Genomic DNA, 20325 nt, shown 5'->3' on the forward strand with positions numbered 1-20325 from the left:
GTGTTTGTTTTGACAGCTCGCAGCGAACATTGGAGTATACACCGGTCCACCGACATCTATCTACGCGTTCTGCTCTTATTTCTGAGCAGTGCTCGAGCAGAACAACCGACTCGACCCGCTGCAACACTGACAACACGGTGCGTGAAGCGGACCAGGTCGTGTCTGTGCACTCATAAGCCACGAGAACTGTGTTGTTGTAGCTGTTAGCTAACACGAGCAGAGGCGCTAACTCGATACAAAGCACTTAAAACTGTTTGAATTGTGACACAAAATGGCAGAAAAGGGGCTGATTGTGACAAACTGCGTAACTCGACGCTTATCTCGTCTCTACTGTAGTTTACCCTCCATTGGCTTTAATTAATTTCCTTGTTTCCTGGTTCACTTGTAGGTGGTGAGAGTCCATGAGTCGCAGTCGGAACCCCCGTCCCCGGGGTCAAGGGGCAGCTCGAGCCAAACAGGTAACACCCTTCATGTCTGATGATGAGATGTGTGAATGATATCTACTGTTTAATGTCAACAACAGGTATGACTCAGCATCTCTCTCTCTATCTCTCTCTCTCTCACTCTCTCTCTCTCTCTCTCTCTCTCTCTCTTTCTGTGGCTGTCTGTCTGTCCTTGTGTCTATCTTCAGATGGGGCTGCTCCTTGACCTGTCCCCGGACGGCGGGATGGATGATGAGGGCAACGATGAAGACCTGGAGGCAGAGCTGCTGAATCTGATCGGGGGTGGAGGAGGGAGACCACAGGGGAAGAAAGCTGAAGGGAAAGGTGAGAAAGAAACAATGAGTCTCCTAGTCTCTCTAGGTTTGTACAGAGCCGGATTTCTTTCGTAGATTAACCCACAGTTTTTCTCTGTTTGCCTTGTTTATATGCTTATACTCCAAAAATATATTCAGTGTGTATGGTTTAGTGCCCATTGTGATTTTATTTGTCTATGTTCAGCTCCTGTTCACATGGCAGAAATCGAGCGAATGGCAGCCCTTTGCATGAAAGACATGGATGACGAAGAAATAGGGGATGACGATCTTGATGATGAAGATCTGCTGGTAAAATATCACAATGGTCTTACTTTGTTACTCATCTTTATCATGTACTGTATGATAGTAAACTTGATATTGCCACGTTTTGGAAATATATTGGGTTTTTTTTTTAAATCCCATCTTATAAATTGTAAAATGCAAACCGAACCTTGTTTATTCCACTTCAGTATAATGTTTTTAAGCTTAGCTCTTGCATTGTTTTCAATTTAAGAATTTTCTTCTTACCTGTATACATCTCTGTGTCTCTGAACATAGGCAGAGCTAAATGAGGTTTTGGAGGAGGATGAGGAACCAGCTCCCACTCCCCCTGCTGTTTCACCAGCTGCCCCCAAAGGGACTGTCACATCTCACTCTGCTGTTCCTACTGGTGCAACTGGGCTGGAGGCTAACCTGCTGGAACGTATTGAAATGTACAAGACTGCCGTTTCTAATGCCAAGGCTGCAGGGGAGACAAGCAAAGTTCGGCGATACGACCGCGGGTTAAAGGTAAAAGGAAGATCACTAGTATAAATCAAAAGTTGTCTCAATTTAAATATTTTAAAGTTTCTAAATTTGGGTAAATTGTGTGTTTTTATATGAATGTAAGAATTAACATTGGTACATTTTTCATTTTAGTTTTCTGTAATGTTGAAGACATGTTCATGTTTCCTGTCTTCTCCAAACCTAGACATTACAGTCCATGTTAACATCTGTCAAGAATGGAAAACCATTCAATGAGGAAGAGATGCCTCCTCCCGTTGCTCTCGGTGGAAAAACCAATGTCCCTGCAGGGTCTGAATCAGTCAAGGAACGAGAACTGCCAGAGCCAGCACTGATGCCCTCCCTACCCACCAATCAGAAGCCTCTGAGGGAGGCTCCGCCATCAACCCCTAATACGAAGCCACTCCTTCTGACCCCGCCCAAAATGCCTGCAGCTGCCATCACCCCAGAAACCCCTGCAATCTCTCCACTCACACCCAGCCAGCCTGATGCACAGCACTCTGGTAAAAACATATGAGTTACAGAGTCCTCTGTGGACGTCCGTTCAACCTTCCTCTACTGTGTTCTCCATGTACTGTATGAGAGAAAAGATGGGGTGACACTATAAACTCATCCATATTGAGTCATTCATGACATCAGATTAGTTTACTATGGTTGTTTCTTTTTCTTTATTAAATTCAATAATTTTAGCTAATTATCAAAAAGCGCTTTAATAATATTATATCAATGTATTGATGTTTTATTTAGTAACCACCATTATCCAAAACAACAGTCACCACATCATTCTTTATTTCTTCACCTAATTCAGAGCTGAAACGGGCAGTGTTGTCCAGACAGAGGGAGTACAAGATGGCTGCCATAAATGCCAAACAGAGCGGAGACATTGACTGGGCCAAAAAACTCTACCTCACTGCCAAGGTAACACAACCGATGTCAGTTTTATCGCTCTAATAAATCTTTTTCCGTAAGTATATTGCTTATGTACAAGGCTTGTGAGAGAAAGTTGATTTATATAAGCTGACCTCCATGTCTGCAGAAGATGGATGTGCTGGTGGAGGAAATGGACAGAGGTGAACCGGTAGAGCTGAGCTTACTACCTCCCCCTCCTGGTTAGTGTAATCTCTTAAAAGGACAAGTTAGGTTACATTGTTGACTTAAACTCTTATTTTCTTACAGAGATAAATGGTGGGTGACAACCAAATCAAACACTGAACTTAGAAATAGCTTTTTATAAATGTAGTGAATTACAAATTATGTCAAAGCTTGAAAGTTGGATCCAACTGAAGGAAAGAGATGTCTGTGCTGATGTCGTCTGCCTTTGTGTGTTAACTGGCTGTTTGTTACTGTGAGTCTTATTTCTTGTTTACCTGGTAAGATAATAATGATGTTCCATGTCCTACTCTCCTCTGATCATCTGCAGGAGACGTATTAGTTGAACACCGTGCACCTCCTCCTCCTCAGTCTTCCATCAAACCAGCTGCTCCTGCTGCTCCTGCTCCTACCAGTGTGGCCCCGGCAGGTAAGACTCACGATTAGGACCTGAACAGTACATGAAGTTTACTTCACAATCACATATTTTTCGTTGACTGCTGAATCGTAGTTGGATCGTGAGGCTAGTGAAGATGCACACCGCTAGACTCCAGTAGCTCTGATCCCACCTCTGACATCTTAGCATAGTGCAAATGAAAAAAATTGTGAAGTTGAATTTAAAAGTGAAAGGTGTGTGTCTCTGTGTCTCTGTGTCTCTGTGTGTCTGTGTGTCTGTGTGTCTGTGTATGAAGACCTTCCTGCTCCCAGCAGTCTGGCAGAAGCCCTGCAGCAGAGGTTGGATGTCTACAAGTCAGCAGCAGAGGGCGCTAAGAGCAAAGGGGACGATCGAAAGTCGCGCATGCATCAACGAATTGTCAAGGTATAACACCATCCACTTAAAATAGACCTTAAAATGTGGTTTCCGAAAAAATACTGTACTGGGCAGCTGAAACTAAATGTAGTAAGGGATTAGATATTGTCTTAAATGCAGATACCCACAATGCATAATATATACCTGGCTCTGTGCTGCTGTTTGGGGGTGTGTTTGATTCATGTCCCAAAATAACTGGTGTGACTCACTCTATTTTGACTGGAGATACCTTCTGCTGCTTTGACTCTGACTACTACTGTTGCTCATCTCAACTGCCAGAATGACCTGAAATAAAGTTCTGAAAAGACCTTAGCAAAAAAAATAGGAACATTTGGTCCCTTCGACTTAGGTAGGGTAAATTAATTAAATTAAAGCATGGAGACAAGGCCGTAAAATAAAAGACAAAAATAGTTGTGAGTCATGTACAATATTTCTATTTGTTGTAGTGGAAGAAAATTGATAATATTGATATTCTCATGTGGGAATTATGCTTTTTTACCTTCTCTCAGTATTGTACTGTTAATTTGTTATGTTTATTTTTATATGCAAGAAAGACACATTTAATGGGGTAATATATTTCAAATTGGAGCTCATCAATCTTTTGGAAAGAATATGGATAATATATATTAAGGCATTCACTGATTATGACACAACACTGATATAAATGAGTGATCTATCATCTCACCCTTTCTTAACAGCAATACCAGGATTCCATCAAAGCTCATAAAGCTGGACGGCCAGTCAACTTAGCCGAGCTTCCTGTGCCGCCAGGTAACTTTCTGAATCCAGGCGTGTTTCAGGATTTGCTTCCAGGATGCGCATACATATAGTAAACTTTGTGTTTACACGTGTGTGTGTGTGTTGCTCCTCTAGGCTGTCCGCCACTTCAGGGCTCAGAGGGGAGTCAGCAGCAGAACTTCATAGGTGTCCTGGAAACAGCTATGAAAATAGCTAATCAGGATGCAGATGCAGAAGATGATGAAGATGATACTCCAACAGAGTCTGCCAAGGTAAACAGAAACAAACAAATTGTTATTGTTAAGCCAAAGAATTTATTGGCCTTTGGTCCAAACTTGAAAAGGCTTAATTGTTTGTCACGTCAGATTCTGTTGAAGGTTATTCTGTTTACTAGGCTGGACCCCATGCCTATTGCATCACCTTTGTGCCTGTTATCAAATATACTAATATAGAAACAGTGTTAAAGATAATGAAGACTTAATATGAAGCTGTTTTGAAATAATTGAAATGTTAATTCAAACTCACAAATTCCCCAAGCTGAAGCAGATTTTAAGAGATCAATATTCAACAAGAATGTCACTCAGTAGAGCGCATACACCAACAGTCCTCTTAAATTCAGCAATTGAATTTAAGAGGACATGTCAGTCCCCTTAACATGCCTGTTTTTTTTTTTCCATCAAGATCCATGAATTATTTCTTGAGAAATTCACATGAATGAAAAACTTGGACTAGTCTTCCAAGTTTCAGCAGTTTTTGTGTAATCCTGCTAACAGACAAACAACAGCAACAGTTAAAAATCTGTTCATTCATCACATTTGTCTCGTGATCCTAACCTTATATTTCACTCTTTGAAGCCTGCAGTGCGCCCATCTGCCCAGAAAGCTAAGTCTCCTGCTCCCCAGCCCCCTGGAGGCTCCACAGCTGTGAAACTGGGACATAAAGGTTTGTATGGTGTGGGTTTGTGCACTCATACCTGCCTAAACATACAGAATGTGCAAAAAGTGTAACAGCTTCGATTCCTTTTCTCTTAAATATACTTGTAGCCCAGCAGCAAGTGGATTTCCTGTTGCTAAGGAGACAGGGTTTTTTGCGCGCAGCTCTGCGCTCCAAACAGATGAAGGTGTGGTGGATTTTTTTTTTTTCTTAATATTTTTTTCTTTACACTAGATAGTCTTAATGGAGAAGTTTTGACTGCAGCTGCTTGTTGTTTCATTGAAAGCTTGAACAAATGTTTTTTGGCTGTGGTTTGATTCGTCTGCTGTCGTTGGGTTGTTTTGTAGGACATGACGGGAGCAGCGCAGCACCTCAGAAATGCCAAGGGTCTGGACCCCATGATCAATGCTGCCAAGTCTGGCCTCCCTGTTGATGCCACCAAGGTTATAAATTCATTCTCATGTGCCAGTTAGTAACATACAAGAAGAGACAGAGTAAGTGTGTGTGTGTTGTAACAGTGTTGTCACAGGAGCCACTGAATGCATGAGGAGCTGTGTCAACGCAAAATGTGACAGACTGGAGGAAGGAAACAGGGTGAAATCAAAACACCTCTGAGCTCATTGTGGTCTCACCTTCTTTGTGTGTGTGTGTGTGTGTGTGTGTGTGTGTGTGTGTGTGTGTGTGTGTGTGTGTGTGTGTGTGTGTGTGTGTGTGTGTGTGTGTGTGTGTGTGTGTGTGTGTGTGTGTGTGTGTTTGTGAGAGAGAATGTGGGTGTGTGTGTTTATCTGCATATTTTTATATAGCTGCCACTTATCCCTTGTGATATTCTTTAATTTTGCTTCACTTTTATTTAATATCTTTGCTTCATAAAACGTATGTATTTCTCTGTGACTCAATCCTACAATGTAATAACCAGGAATATTAAGCTGGTGCCTCTGTTAGTTTGTCTGTGTGTTGGTCAGGAAGCACAGAAGTTGATATTCATAACTTCTCGTGGACAGATAGGAAATGGAGGACATGTTGATTAAATTTTGGTGCAAGCTGGAGCCGAGTTTCTCAAAAATGAGGAGGTTCAAACATCCCATCTGTTTTGCCACAGAGGTTAGTGTTCTCTTAGAGTGTCATTGTTTTATGTCTCCAATGTTTTTGTCTCTTTGCTGACAGATTCCGAATGCCCCGGAGGAGCAGTACTCTCTGTCTCGCTCCCGTACGTCCCCCGTCTCCCCTCGCTCCAGTGAACAGTACCACGGCCTTATGGATCTTTTACGAAAGCAGCACGAGGTCAGCAAATGCACATTTCATACAGAAATGCACCCTCTAAATCTTGCTGTGCATCAGTGACCAGTTTATACTGATGTTCATATGGTTATGAGCACTGCCTTGAAGTTTGCTCGTCACTTTTCTAGTTGTGCAGCTTTTTAGTTTTGTATCACAATTGATCTGTATGACACTTTCTCTGGTTATTTTCTGTTTTCTTATGCACACCCTCTTTTGTTGTGTATCTCAATTTACAGAAATGTGTGAGCTCCTCCCAGCAGTTCACAAAAGTGGGCAATATACCTGAGGCTCTGAAGTAAGAGACGTTTCACATTTGCACCTTTTGTATTTATGTTCATTTTATATGGATGTTCTCTGCAGCAATGATGGAATTTAACTCCTGTTATTTTTAGCCACAAACATCAGAATGAAACAGGAAACATTTTTTTCCTACTGACACAGCAAATGAGCTAATTCTCACATTTCAGAAGCAGATGTTGGATATTTTAATCCCTACATTACTTATTGGAGTCATATATGTTTATAATTATCTTCATTTAATGTACTAATTGATTTTTTCAGCTAAGTGCTTCACCGTTTTTCAAGAGCTTCGTTTTTCTGCTACGGTTTCTGTGGCAACACACAGACATTCAGTCTTTTTATTTTTTTTTCTCATGTCACACTGCATATTTTAAACTTCTTCACTTATTTTCCCACATATTTTCACATACATTGAACTATCACACATCATACACATTATTGCAGGCTCTGCACCTGGAAACAACATATTTTAATTTCACACATACGTATTAGATCTCAGTATTTATATATTTATATATGTGTACATGTACGTATGAGAATTTGTGTGTAAGGACCATGTTTGTCTCTCACCAGGTTTGAGAAGCTAGCTGAGGAGTGTGTGAAGTACATAGAGATACTAAAGAATGCCCACGCCAAAGGCCACCCAGTCCCCAAGTGCCACACAGAGGAGAGGACCTTCAATTCTTTCAAGTCAGCAACAAACCATAATGTGTTTTATTTCATATTGTATAATATTATATTAGATTATAATGCATTTTCTAGTCTTATCAACTACTCAGAGCTTTACAGTACAAGTCACTTTCACCCATTTGCACACACATTCATACAGCACTTCAATATGCATCGCTTTGTCTATCTATTGGGGGGGCGCAGAATGGAAGAGCCAGGGATTAAACCCCCAGAGCCACATCCTCTTTGGACAGGAAGATCTAAAGTCAGTCATTTTTAGTGAATCTAGCAGCAGAGCTCTGAGGATGACAGTCAGTCTGTCATTCAGTGTGTCTGTCGTTCTACCACTTCAATCCAAAATAGACAATCTCAACAACTGTTTAGTGAATTGCCAGAAAGCTTTGTTCAAACATTCATGAGCCCTCAAAGATGAGTTTAATTGACTTTTGTGGTCCCTGATGTTTCAAAAGCTGTTTTCCTGCACTTAACTCTGGAGAACCTCCGGACTGTCTCCAGAGGGGCTGTATGTGTGAACGCAAATGTCCGAGTTTGAGCCTTTGGACTTTCTCTGGCCTTTCTCCGGCCAGCCCCCTAGTAAAAAGTCTGTATAATGTCCAAATGAGCCCACGTGAGAACACAGCAGGAGATCCTCCGCAGGATTCACTGGGAGCGAGAATGTGTGTTGATGACCTTTCTAACATGGGGCAGATGCAAAGAGATTTTTGTGTTGTTAAAACGTCTGAACAGAGAATCCCCTGCTGCGTTGTTCCTGTGTGAAAGGCAAACTCCGGAGAAAGTCCGAACCCAATTCTGCGGACATCCTCTGGAGTTCATGACTGAAAACGTCTTTATATTGCCCCCGACAGGTTGACATTGTTAGCCTGTATTGAAATATTACAACATCTATTGGATGGATTGCCATAACATTTGATAAAGCCATTATCAGGTAATTAAAATTGTTACCAACAGCATGTAGCTGAACACTGGAATAACTGTATGATTATTACTATTACCAGAAGGAATGATTTCCCCCGACTGAGGCTGTAGATGAATCAGAGTGACTCACTGTGACTCAGTGACTTGGCTCCAGCATCATCACATCCTGACAGCCAGGTGACTCTGGCAGTGAGTCACTCCAGGGCTCCAGAGTGCAACCAAATATCTGTGAAGTGCGACTAAAAATGTTCCTTGGTCGGACCGGTGCGCCAAACATTTAGCTGGTGTGGCACTGTATTTGATGGTTTTGTGTCACTTCCTCATCTCCTCTGCAGAGTTTACACTCACACACACAGGCTGGTCCCGCCCACACTAATTTCTCCCACTGACACACGAGAAGAGAGATGAGGGAAAAGAGGAGTTGAACGAGGCGATGTATGTCGAACAGTGGTGACTAAAACTGTTTGATACAGGGTTTCCGCGACGGACCACTAACGCTAGATTGGTTTGTACTTTGTCAGAGTCTCTGTCTGACTGTCCTCACTCCTTCCGACCTGCGCTTACTTCCCACTTTAACAATAAACACCAACACTAAACACAGGTTATCAGGACCTTAACAGTACTGAAGTTTACTTTGTTTGATTCGCTCCAGAGACACGTATTTAATCACATTGAAAAAATTCAAAACTTTGTGCGCACTCTGCTACACACAACATGCGAAGTGCACAGTCAGGATATCAGTGTTAAAGTGACCAAAACCATCCAGAGTTCATCCAACATCATTGACTAATAACTAAATGAATGGGATGTCTGTGTGATCAACAACCCTGCTCGCGTAGATAGACACACACACACATGCACACACAATCCTAGAGGAAAGGCTGGAATACAAACCTAATACAATACAAACCTAAAAGCTCATCTCATTCATAACCATTCTGTTTACTGAGCTGGTAACATATATCCTGTGCCAAATGTTAAACATTTATTCCAGAGCAATTTTTGTAACAGAACCAGAGAGTCCGTTTTATTTCTTGTTTCGGTTGTCTGTGGTTTATGTTTTATTTATTTAGGATATTTTAATATTTTTTATTCTAATTCAAATGTCAGACTGAACATTCTTTAGAATTAAGTGTGTTGCGCTTTGAAAGGTTGTACTTGCATTATTATGCTATAATAGTGTCAGACGGTTTCACAATGATGACAATAATATTATTTGTCGCAAAGATTTCTGGAACAAACAAAATTTGTTATCGTGATAGTCCGACCTTGATATTTGTAATAATACACCAAGTGAGATGTTTCCTTGCACAGTTTATAGCTTTAGTTTCTTTCATATCCAGTCAAAACTGGTATTGTAAACTGTAATATCCTGAACTGAATGGATATTAAATCAAATCCGAAATCGAATCGATTTGTATGTCAAGAAACGTATAATAGGTGTATTATTGCTGTGCCAAAAGATGCCTTGAAAAATTGTGGGTGCACCTAAATTATGTGGTGGTGCACTGATGCAACCAATGTTAAAAGTAAGTCTGGAGCCGACTGTTTGTCTGTCACTCATGATGTCGCCTCTGAATGGCAGTGACTCCTGTGTTTGTTCTGTAGGAGCTACTCCAACCTGACACTTAATGACCTGATGCTCTACATAGTCAAAGGCATTAATCTGCCAGCTCCCTCAGGTAAGCACGTCTTCAAAATAACCAGGAAGTCAGGTGTCAGATGGATGTGTGCTCACACCCACTCTCTGCCTTCAGGTGTCTCAGCTAATGAACTGGATGCAAGTGTGAAATTCGAGTTTCCCTTCCCCAGTGCGGTAAGAATTTCTCTCACTGTAAGAAGAGATCATGGATTGTTTCACTCTGTTTATATCTAGTTGTGTTTTAATAAATGCATTTATATGTGTGTGTTTATGTAGGAGGAGGCTCAGAGAGACAAAACCAGCACAGTAAGGAACACCAACAGCCCCGAGTTTAAAGAGCAATTCAAACTCAACATCAACCGCTCCCATCGAGGCTTTAAACGAGTCCAATCAAAAGGCATCAAGTTTGAAATCGTCCATAAAGGGTAAAAACCACAACTGCTTTGCTGCAACACAGACACAAGCTTCATTGTTTATCTTCCTTCATCTGCCTGTTGTATTCTCCTCCTTGTGTCGACAGAGGCTTGTTTAAGACGGACAAAGTAGTGGGCACAGCTCAGCTGAAGCTAGAGGCTCTAGAAAACCACTGTGACATTAGAGAGATCATAGACGTAAGTGTTAACACAGTGAAAACACAAATGCATACGCGCATGTACTGACGTGATCTGGGTGACGGTGTGGATGTGTTTCATAGGTGATGGATGGACGTAAAACCACTGGCGGCAAGTTGGAGGTGAAGGTGAAGATCAGAGAGCCTTTATCTGGAGTTGATGTCACACCAGTGACAGAGAAGTGGCTCGTACTCATTCCAGTCTCCTCCCTCTCTCCTCCAGAGAAACAAAAGGAGCGGGTGAGTAGAGTTTGCCGTTCATCTGAGTTGCATGTTAATCGACCATGGGAGGGAACTAATGCAGAGCAGATCTCTGTCTTTAGCCGTTATCAGACATAAGCTCCAGAAATTTGATGGAGACATTTTCCAGACTTTGCCTTTCACATATGAAGAACGCGGCAAGAGATTGTCTGGGTCAGACATTTTCACCACAACAGGAAAATGTCTGGAACATTCAGCCAAGTTGTGGCACTTGGGTAGAGCATGCAGGAGACAGAACGTGACGTTTAAATTCTACTGTGGATAGCACGTCTTCTTGTTAACCGCACATCGGTGTCGGCCCTTATCTCCGAGCCTGTTGAATCTCTTTGTCTTTCCAATCTTTGTCTACATCTTCAACGTGTAATGCATCTCTTTTTCATCCTGAGATATTTCTCGTCTTTTAGTTTTTCTCACTTTTGCATCTGGCGCATTTTATAAATGTTGTCAACTCACCCACTTGCTCGCTGTGAATTCTCCAGACATTTTCCTGCTGTATGGGCTCACTCTGACATTTTTCTTGGGGGTTGGCTTGAAACTCATGACATTAGGCTATTCCCCTCCCTTCAAATGTGGCTGTTTGTTTTCGAGGATCACCAAGCCTTTATAATGTGAGCTGCTGCCGTCTGAGTAATATGTATATAGAGAATAATCTTTCTGCAGCCCCCTTCACAAGGCCTATACATGCAAAAGTAACAAAGTGAATAACATTGACACAAGAATTTAAGTCTGTGTGTGTGTTTGTACCAGGCTCCATCTCCTCGATCTAAGCCCAGACATGAAGTGAGCAGCAGCAGCAGCAGGAGCAGTCATCCCAACAACTCTCCTCCACAGTACAAACTCCACAGCTTCAGCCTCCTCAACTATGACAGGGATCGGGTGGAGAGGAAGGTAATTTTGTGTGTTTATGTGTGTGCGTTAGTTTCTTTCTTCCATAATGCTCGTAATGCTTAAGGCACATAGGACTTGTCAGTCACTTCGCCTGTCTCTCAGATCGCAGAGTACCGAAAGAATCGGCAGGACCCTCCGTCTGACCTCATCCATCAACACAAACAGGTCACACACAGACTGCAGTGGCAGAAAGCACAGCTGGAGCGAGCCACTCCTGCTCTGCTGACAGGTAACACACAGACAGACAGAATATACACGAGTATGTTCTAGAGCCTGACCGATATTGATATTTGGGGGATGATACCACTGTTAGGGAGTTAAAAGAAATACAGATATATCAGCAATATAAACATTAAACCAATATGGTAATGATTCCTAAGGTGTTGTTATTAAACCCTAAATGTAATTGAGACCTAATACTTAACAGTTTAACCATACACTGTATTATAAATTCCTATACATAAACAGAAAACACTAATACAACCAAAAATATAGCATTGAATTAAGAAAACTAGTACAGCGACCTTTCTAAACTTGTTTTGGAATGAATCATTCGTGTTTGGAATGATCTGTTTTCTTGGCCTGTAAAAGTAACCTGCTGCGGGACCGGAACCCTGAAGCTGCATCACCGCTGCTGCACAAAGAGCTGTTCTACCTGTTTATTCAAAGTTCAGTGAAGCTCCACTCAGTACGCAGAACCCCAAACTGGAGAATCTGTTGTCGTTGTCATTATCGTGAAGGCGTAGTTGTCGTGATCAACAACTTCACTTACATTCATTAGTACCAGCCATTGCTGCTGCAGAGTGATAGTCGCCTGTTTATTCAAAGTGTATTAATATTGAACATATCGCGTGACCAAATTGAACCGAAGATAAACGATTCTCAAGATGTGCATTCCGCAGACCGACAGTTTTCTGGAAATATAAGATTGATAGATAAACGTTTTTTCTGTAAAAGTTAAATATGAATGCACATATTTTTTCGAATTGTTTATTCTGTTAAATATCAGCAAACATAAACGCAGATCCTGATATGTCTGTGGAAGATTCAGCCAACTGATAAATTGGTCAGGCTCTGGTATGTACTTCACTAACACATCTCCACTTGTAAAGCACATAACCCACATATCCCCTCACCACATGTGCAGAATATGAAAATGTGCTGCGGCGCCTGGTCCAAGGACTTGCTGACTCAGTGAAGAAATTCTCCAGCCAAGGCCACAGAGTGAGTGCACGGGCGGGGTTCACTGTTGCTGGGATATTACTGTTGTCGCTCACTTGGGTAAAATTACGGTTTCGTTTTTTGTATAGGATGCTGCCAAGGATGCACTTGGCAGGGTGAAGATGGTAGAGACTGAGGTACGAGCTGCTTTGAACTCTCAATATAAAGCATGTTGTATCGTCATCATGTGCACATTTATAATGTCTAAACTGACTCTTCTCTCTGCTTCAGCTGGAGTCACTTACGAGGAAACGTGCTGGATAAGAGGAGAAAAAGGGAGCAGGGACTTGGCTGGAGGACTGTTGTTTTATTTTTTTTTCATCTCTCTCTGTCTCATTCGATACACACTCGCATACAACACTACGGTTGGTACTGTAAACTTGTTTAGCATGACTCTGATCTGCTCATGTCCATGACAACTGCATGAACCAACCTGCTAATTTCCTCATATAACTTGTGTCTCTTGTGATTGGTCGCCGGCCCCAATAGCTGAGAACAAACCTGCAATGACAAAGGGACACAAATTAAAGCTAATATTATGTAATGTGTTAAAGAGGTAAGGGAGAGGCAGGCTTATTTGCACTTAAACAAGAAAGACACTACAGCTTCTGAAGGACAGCTTTACAGATTTTACTCCCACTCCACTCCAATTTTTTTATATTTCCATCTTTCCACTGAGAATTGTTGGTTAGAGCTGTAACTGACACCAGCTCAAAGAGTCTTTTGCTGCCATAGATGACCAAAATGTGTGCACGTGCGTGTGTGAGCCTGCTCTGAAGTGTGTTTAACCAGTGGACTGAGGTGTTTTAACCCCTTTCCCCCATATTTTATGTGTGTAATGAGCTTAATCTAATCTGTCTGCTCCAGTGTTCCCAGATTACAGTAATCTGCTCCGTTTGGAGTGGTGTGATATGGGAATAAAAAAAACACAGCTACAGCCTACAACCCATAATGAGGGATTAGTGTTTGTGTCACCAAGGAGACGACTAGATCAGATGTAGAGTCGCCTTTGGGGCCGTGCAGAGGGGGTGTTAACAGCGTACCATGATTGTGGTTGAAGCTTAACCCTGCTAAAGTATTACTGCTTCTGCTTCTTCTCCATCAGCTGTTTCTCTGTCGTTTCCTTCATCTTCACTTTCTTCACACCAATTCAGAGATTATTCAAAGTATTGAGTAATATGTTGCTTCTTTTGGATTTTCTTTGCAATATTAAATTCATTGTGCTGCTGATTAGGAAGTAATTAGTGACCCCTACATCAGTGTTCTGCTGTTTTCTGCAGATTTTGGTGTTTGCTGTTTACAAAAATACTGAAAGATACTGTCCCACTAAATGAGCTCTGCAGTGGCAGCACAGTCGGATGCTGAATAGTCTGCCCACACAAGGACAACCCAGTATCTGTCAGTAAGGCTGGGCAATTGCTCATTTCTATTTCTGTTTCCCCATAGACATCCCTGTCATGGGCATCTCTGCTATTCCTCTCTCCACCTGTTTTTTTTCACTGTAAAGTCAAGGTTATCTTGTAAAACTTTGACAGATGTAAAAAATTCCCACTGACTAAGACAGACATCTTGAGAATTAATCATTTACCATAAAAGACCACAACAGACACTTTTGGGACAGATGTCTCAGAGTGATGTGTTTGATGACCTGCTAACCTGACAGCAGATCCATATCCACTGTACACAGCCAGGCTGTAGACGACTTATTCTATGTTTACGTTTGACTCCTCTGAGTCGATGATGTTTGGTAACTCCACTAACAGTGTTTTTGGTCACGTGGCAGAGCAGAGAATCATGTGTTTGTCCTAATCCACCCACCATCTCGCTCCATTAGCAAATAATCCCGGTTAAAGATGCAGCTCTCCATAGACTGTGTTTTTTTTATCTAACACCCCCTACCCCCTCTGACCTCAGGAGAGGTTATCCTCTGCCTCTTTGTAAATGGGACATTATGGTGCTTTTGATCAGCTGATGTTTTTAGATGGACAAGAAGGATGAATTTATCCTTATAGTAAAATAACATTTAGCATCTCAACCTCAAGTCATGTAAACTTCTACACAGATTTTTGGATGTAGTTTTCTCTTTCAGGCAACTCTTAAGTTTCTATTGAAACTGTTTCAGTTTGAGCTCAACATTTGCCTTATTGAGTTGTGTCGACTCAATTCAATTCAAACTAATTTATAGTGTCCACTAATAGCTTTTCATTCTACATGAGAATAAATGGAAACCAATGGTACCTGAAACAATAAAGACAGAGATAGAATGACACTAGAGTACATACCTCCGCCAAAGCCAAACAGTTCCCAACAGAAAACACATTTAAATTCACTCGATCAAGATTTTTATTTGGATCTGCACCACATTTCACACACCCATAAGTATCAGTCCCCTAGATGGGCCAGATCTTAAGACCTTATCTCAGAATGTGAAAGAAAGTAGGGGAATAAATCCTGAATCCGACCTCTTATCTGGATCTGCACCAAAATCGAGTGGGTTCTCCCCTGACCCAAACCACAACCTGCAAGTTTCATGGTAATCCGTCCAGTAGTTTTTGTGTAATCCTGCTAACTAACAGACAAACAAACAACCATAAACCTTGGTGGTTGTAAATATATGGGCGGCAACTAATTATAATATTTTCTTACTGATTAATCCTCCAGTTTTTTCCTGATTGATGATTAAGTCAGAAAAAAGTGTTTGGACAGTTGAATATTTCATATTTTTGCTTGAAAGAAATATTTAAATGTTTTTTCCCAAATATTTCATATGTCCAAACACAAAAACCTGCTAAATCATTGGTATCATGCTAACAAATAATGTGTTTTACTGACTCTGAGTGTGACCACACACAGTAGCTCTGATATAACTTGGGGTTTGCATCACTCGTAGGCTTTAAAAGCATTAACAGCATGAAAAACTGCAGCTGCACCCATTTCTTTCCATTCAATGGCTTTAACCCCATCTCACCCCCAAGCACAGAAAACCTCATGCTACGTCACCCCACTCCTCAAGTAACCTTGTGGCCTCTGAGGCTGCTCTGTTGTCATGGCAGTGAGCTCATCAGCATTCATTGTGGTAGCTGGATGGCCAGGACCCGGGCAAAGGGACATATTGTTAGATTGTCCTGCTGGTGACTCACAACACTTTCCTGCATTTACCACACACACCTCACACACACACACACACACGCCTCACTCTCCTTTTCTTTCGGTTTGTTTGACTCTTTTTCTTCTTTTTTTTTTGGTCCTCTTCTGTATCCGGACCACACTCCATTTACACAAAGAGAAAGTTTGGTGGATTGTTTATCATTACTGTTAATCCTTCTGTCTTGATCAGCTGCAGTAAATGTGTTCATCTGGGTTTGGGAAGATATTATTGTTGATCCTATGACATTTTTCCCCAGATCTGTTAAATCATATAAGGGCAATCATTCTAAATGTAATGTAGATGTACAGCATAATATGCACTTTCTCTATTTTAAGTACAAGTCATGATGACGTGTAGCTCAAAATGGGAATGTCTGAAGGCCTGATTGTTTAGGCTTTACTATCTTATACATGAGGTTAGTGTGAACATGAATAAAATGGAATCACCTCTGAGTTTGTGTCATCGTTGAACTGAAGAACCCCTGAGTTGGATTGTTCTGAACTCTTACTCAACATGTCTTTATCAGCTGGATATTTAATTACTTTTGCTAATTTTATGAGTTTATGAACCAGATTTTTGAATTGATCGCATGCTTCAGAAAATGGTTTGATACAATGGATTCTAAAAAACCTTATTTCTATTGCAGTTATCGAAACAAGGTTACAAAGTGCTTTACAAAATACATGGAATAAAACAACGCCCGACAAAACAAAAATAAGAAAGAAATATTTAAAACAAACAGCATCTGTTAAAAGCAGTTAAAAACCAGGTATTAAAATGTTTTCCAATTAAAATATGTTATAAGCAATGACTTCAAAACCTCCTCAGATAAGGAGCTCCAGAAGGGAGGGACATATGGGAGAGATATGGGCCCTAATTGGTGTTGGTTGAAATGCAACACTACTCCTCCAGGATCTAAAGTAAGTACCATAGACTGCAGATTTATATACAGATCTATTTTTATTTATATTAATACATGGAGTGTGGTGTGTTCACGGGGGATTTCCTACAAAGGAATCATGGTTTGTGGCAAAGTAAAGGGTTTCCCATTCCAGTACTGCCCCAAATAGTTTTAAATTGTAATAAGAAAGAAATAAACAAGCCTTGGGAGAGAGCAGGGAGGAAACAACCCTCTACATAAAAGCAAAACGGGAGGCATATTTTAAACAGAGGAAGCAGATCAGTTGCTTCACAGACCTCTGGAATAGCCTATATGCATTGTATGAAAAAATAACACCAGTTCAGTTACTTATTCAAACTCATACATAAACCACACACATAAACAGTAATGAAGATATTCTGTTTCATTTTATAAAAACCTTGACTATAAAATCACTGCAGATAAACCAGGTAGGATGAACACATATTTTTCTAACTTTGCTTCATAGACTGTTTATAAAAATCTCTGCAGGCAACATCCAGTACACAAACAATAAAAAAGTGACAGTATATTGTAGAACTGTTTCATGAATGATTTGGTAAATGGTTTGTATTTATATAGCACTTTACTAGTCTTGATGACCACTCAAAGTGCTTTACAGTACAGTTTGCCATTCACCCATTCACACACACATTCATACAGGGCACCTATTAGCAGCACTTTTTTTTTTTTTCTATGAAGGCCAATTCGGGGTTCAGCATCTTGCCCAAGCTCTCTTCGGCATGCAGATGGGGAAGACTGGAATCGAACTGCCGACCTTCTGGTTGAAGGACAACCACTCTACGCCACAGCCGCCCAATGACAAGGAATAATTCTGAAGTAGCTCTGGAGATTTAATACAGGTCAAGCTAACAGGCAGGTTTATAACGATCACTGCATGAAAAAAGTGTGTGAAAAAAGAAAAGGGGAAAAAATGTAACATTCATATGAGAAAAACACTGACTAAATGAACAACAGTTGTATTATTAGTGAAATATGTGCAGCAAACTCTAATGTTATTTTATTTTGTATTTGTTCATGCACATGTTTTTGTGTGTCATTCTTTATGTGTTAGACTGAATATGTTCTTAAGATAAGATAAGGTACGATAAAACTTTACGGATCCCACACTGAGGAAAAATGACTTGTTACAGCAGCAGATAGTCAGCATGAGGGAGACAGAATAAAAAAGGCAATAGGGTAGAAATTTTAAAAATACTGAAAATATGTACGTAATATTTTCCTTTCACTAAGAAAATATTGTTTGTGGAGAAATGTAGTTAATAAAGTGCAGTGGCACATAATGAATGCACAAGGATGTAAAATCTGTATTTGTACAAGTACAAGGAGATATTGACATTTTATGCATATATAGACTGTTATATGTATATATAAGTACATATATATGGTGATATGATATATATATATATATATATTAAATATATTGGGTGAATTTCACAATAAGATGCATAGATGTTGAATAATATAATATGATATGTAGACGTTATACAGATAATGTGCAAGAGTTTCATTCAAATGATTCTGAAAACTTAATTTAAAAAAGTGTGTGAAACAAGAAAAGAGCATATTAACACATATAGACTATTTGAAGGGTATTAATGAATATGATTCATTTACACACACACACACACACACACACTGCATCAGGTATATGAGAGGAGGTGAAGCCAGTGTCCCAGGGTGAAAACAATAAAACATGAAATTAGACATCTTCTTTTGCTGTGTTTTCTGTTGTTGGGGGAAAAGCTTTGGGGCTTTGGTGTTATGCTAATAACGTATTTGAATGTGAAATGTTTCCCCCCTGACAAAAGAGGCAGAGAAGAAGAGAGGGGGATGGTGCACAGACACAGAGGAGGAGGAGGAGCAGGAGGAAGAGGAGGTGGGTGATAAGGAGGAAGAGGAAGAGGAGGGGGAGTCATCGTGATGAAGTTGGACAACCCGCGGGACTGCGGTGGGCGTGGTCACCGAGGCCTCCGCTTCCTGCTCGGCTGAACACGTGGTTCCGCGTCTGCTCCCCCGACTTGTCTGTGACAGTGCGAAGCGTCTCCAGCACTTCCTCCCCTCACTCCTCTTTTTTTATCCTCCCATACTACACAGCAGACCTCCTTCTCCTCTATCTCTCCTCCTCATCCTCCCTCTCTCTTCTCCTCCTCCTGCTGCTGCACTTCCTTCTCTTTCTTTAGCAACGGCTCCCGGGACTGACTGTCTGCCAGGCCGCGGTCACTTCAGCGTGGATCCGATCACAGAGAGAGAGAGTGTGAAAGTGTGTGTGAGGGAGAGAGAGGAAAGCGTGAGCGAGTGAGTGCGTGTGCGCGCACCCGGCCGCAACCGGTCCGTCCGTGATTATCTCCGCCGCTATCCCGCCGCGCTTTTTTCGGTCATGACGCTGGAAGCGATCCGCTACCGGGCCGGTTCCCTGCAGATCCTCAACCAGCTGCTGCTGCCGCACCAGACCTCGTACGATGAGCTCCGCACGGTGCAGGACGCGTACGAGGCCATTAAGTCCATGAAGGTAGGGAGCCCCTTCCCCCTCTGTCTCCTCCCGCCCGCCCCTCTCCTGGGCCGGAGCTGCATGTGCATGTTTCCCGTCGTCTCATCCTCGGTTCTTTTGTGCTCCCGCAGCTGCACGCATGTGCTCGGTGCGCTCGCCGTCTTCGGCCTCTGTCTTAGTTTTGGATGCACCAGAAGCTCCACACCCCCCCGGTTATCCGCCCCCCCTCCCCCCTCCTGAATCCTTTATTTATAGTTTTCATATTATCATGTGTAAGCAGGTATCTGCACCCAGCACCAGCCCCTGTAGCACCCCCCACCCTGCTCCTTCTTTGGGAGAGACTATTGATGAATTATTAATGACCTTTGCTCCGGTTTTTTTGTTCGCGTTTGGGTCTTGTGCTGCACTCAGTGACACCTCCACCTCCTGTCTGTCTGCACAGCTGAGGCCTGACACCCTGAGGGGCTCACACATAGTTGCAGGTTGTTCAAGTTGTGTAACAGGGGGGAACATTTTTCAGATGCAGGTATTCATTTATTGAAGCTGAGCGGGCATTGCACTCCTCTGCCAATCCAGTGAGACACGCGCACACACACACACACACAGGCAGCTGCTATGTGTTTGATCCTGTGTGTGTGTGTGTGTGTGTGTGTGTCAGAGTGAAGGAATGTACCATAAGCAGGGGGGTGATGTCATGATAATGATGGAGTCTAATGCTACAGAGAAATGACTTCAGCAGAGATGATGTCATGAGTCCAGTCCATCCTGACAACTTTCCTCTCCATGATCACCCACTTAAACTCCTTTGAATAGATGTTGTTGTTTATCTTCATGGAAACTGAGAGAGCCTC

General features: G+C 41.7%; 2 protein-coding genes across 3 annotated transcripts in view; both read left to right on the plus strand.

Moving 5' to 3' along the window:
- cc2d1a (coiled-coil and C2 domain containing 1A) lies at positions 1–16495 on the plus strand. Its single transcript, XM_034597021.1, has 28 exons — positions 1–137; positions 389–458; positions 632–767; positions 942–1045; positions 1295–1525; positions 1707–2022; positions 2328–2437; positions 2556–2628; positions 2940–3038; positions 3301–3428; positions 4118–4190; positions 4293–4429; positions 5012–5099; positions 5201–5277; positions 5438–5533; positions 6255–6371; positions 6605–6663; positions 7242–7358; positions 9882–9955; positions 10031–10089; positions 10192–10340; positions 10436–10526; positions 10610–10765; positions 11534–11674; positions 11777–11903; positions 12822–12898; positions 12985–13032; positions 13127–16495. Exons 2-28 carry the CDS (start codon positions 402–404, stop codon positions 13157–13159), a joined length of 2973 nt encoding a protein of 990 aa, XP_034452912.1. The 5' UTR covers positions 1–137; positions 389–401; the 3' UTR covers positions 13160–16495.
- mri1 (methylthioribose-1-phosphate isomerase 1) overlaps positions 5588–20325 on the plus strand; it is a 22634-nt gene continuing 7896 nt past the window's right edge. Inside the window, exons 1-2 of one of the 2 annotated variants that reach the window (XM_034597612.1) lie at positions 5588–5601; positions 19240–19495. In XM_034597612.1, coding sequence (XP_034453503.1) covers positions 19364–19495 — 132 coding nt within the window. In that variant the 5' untranslated portion in view covers positions 5588–5601; positions 19240–19363. Of the gene's footprint in view, positions 5602–18912; positions 19496–20325 lie in introns of those variants that run through there. The other variant, XM_034597605.1, reaches the window with a different exon arrangement.

The sequence above is a fragment of the Hippoglossus hippoglossus genome, chromosome 1, assembly GCF_009819705.1.
Source record: "Hippoglossus hippoglossus isolate fHipHip1 chromosome 1, fHipHip1.pri, whole genome shotgun sequence".
In the NCBI taxonomy this organism is placed as follows: Eukaryota; Metazoa; Chordata; class Actinopteri; order Pleuronectiformes; family Pleuronectidae; genus Hippoglossus; species Hippoglossus hippoglossus.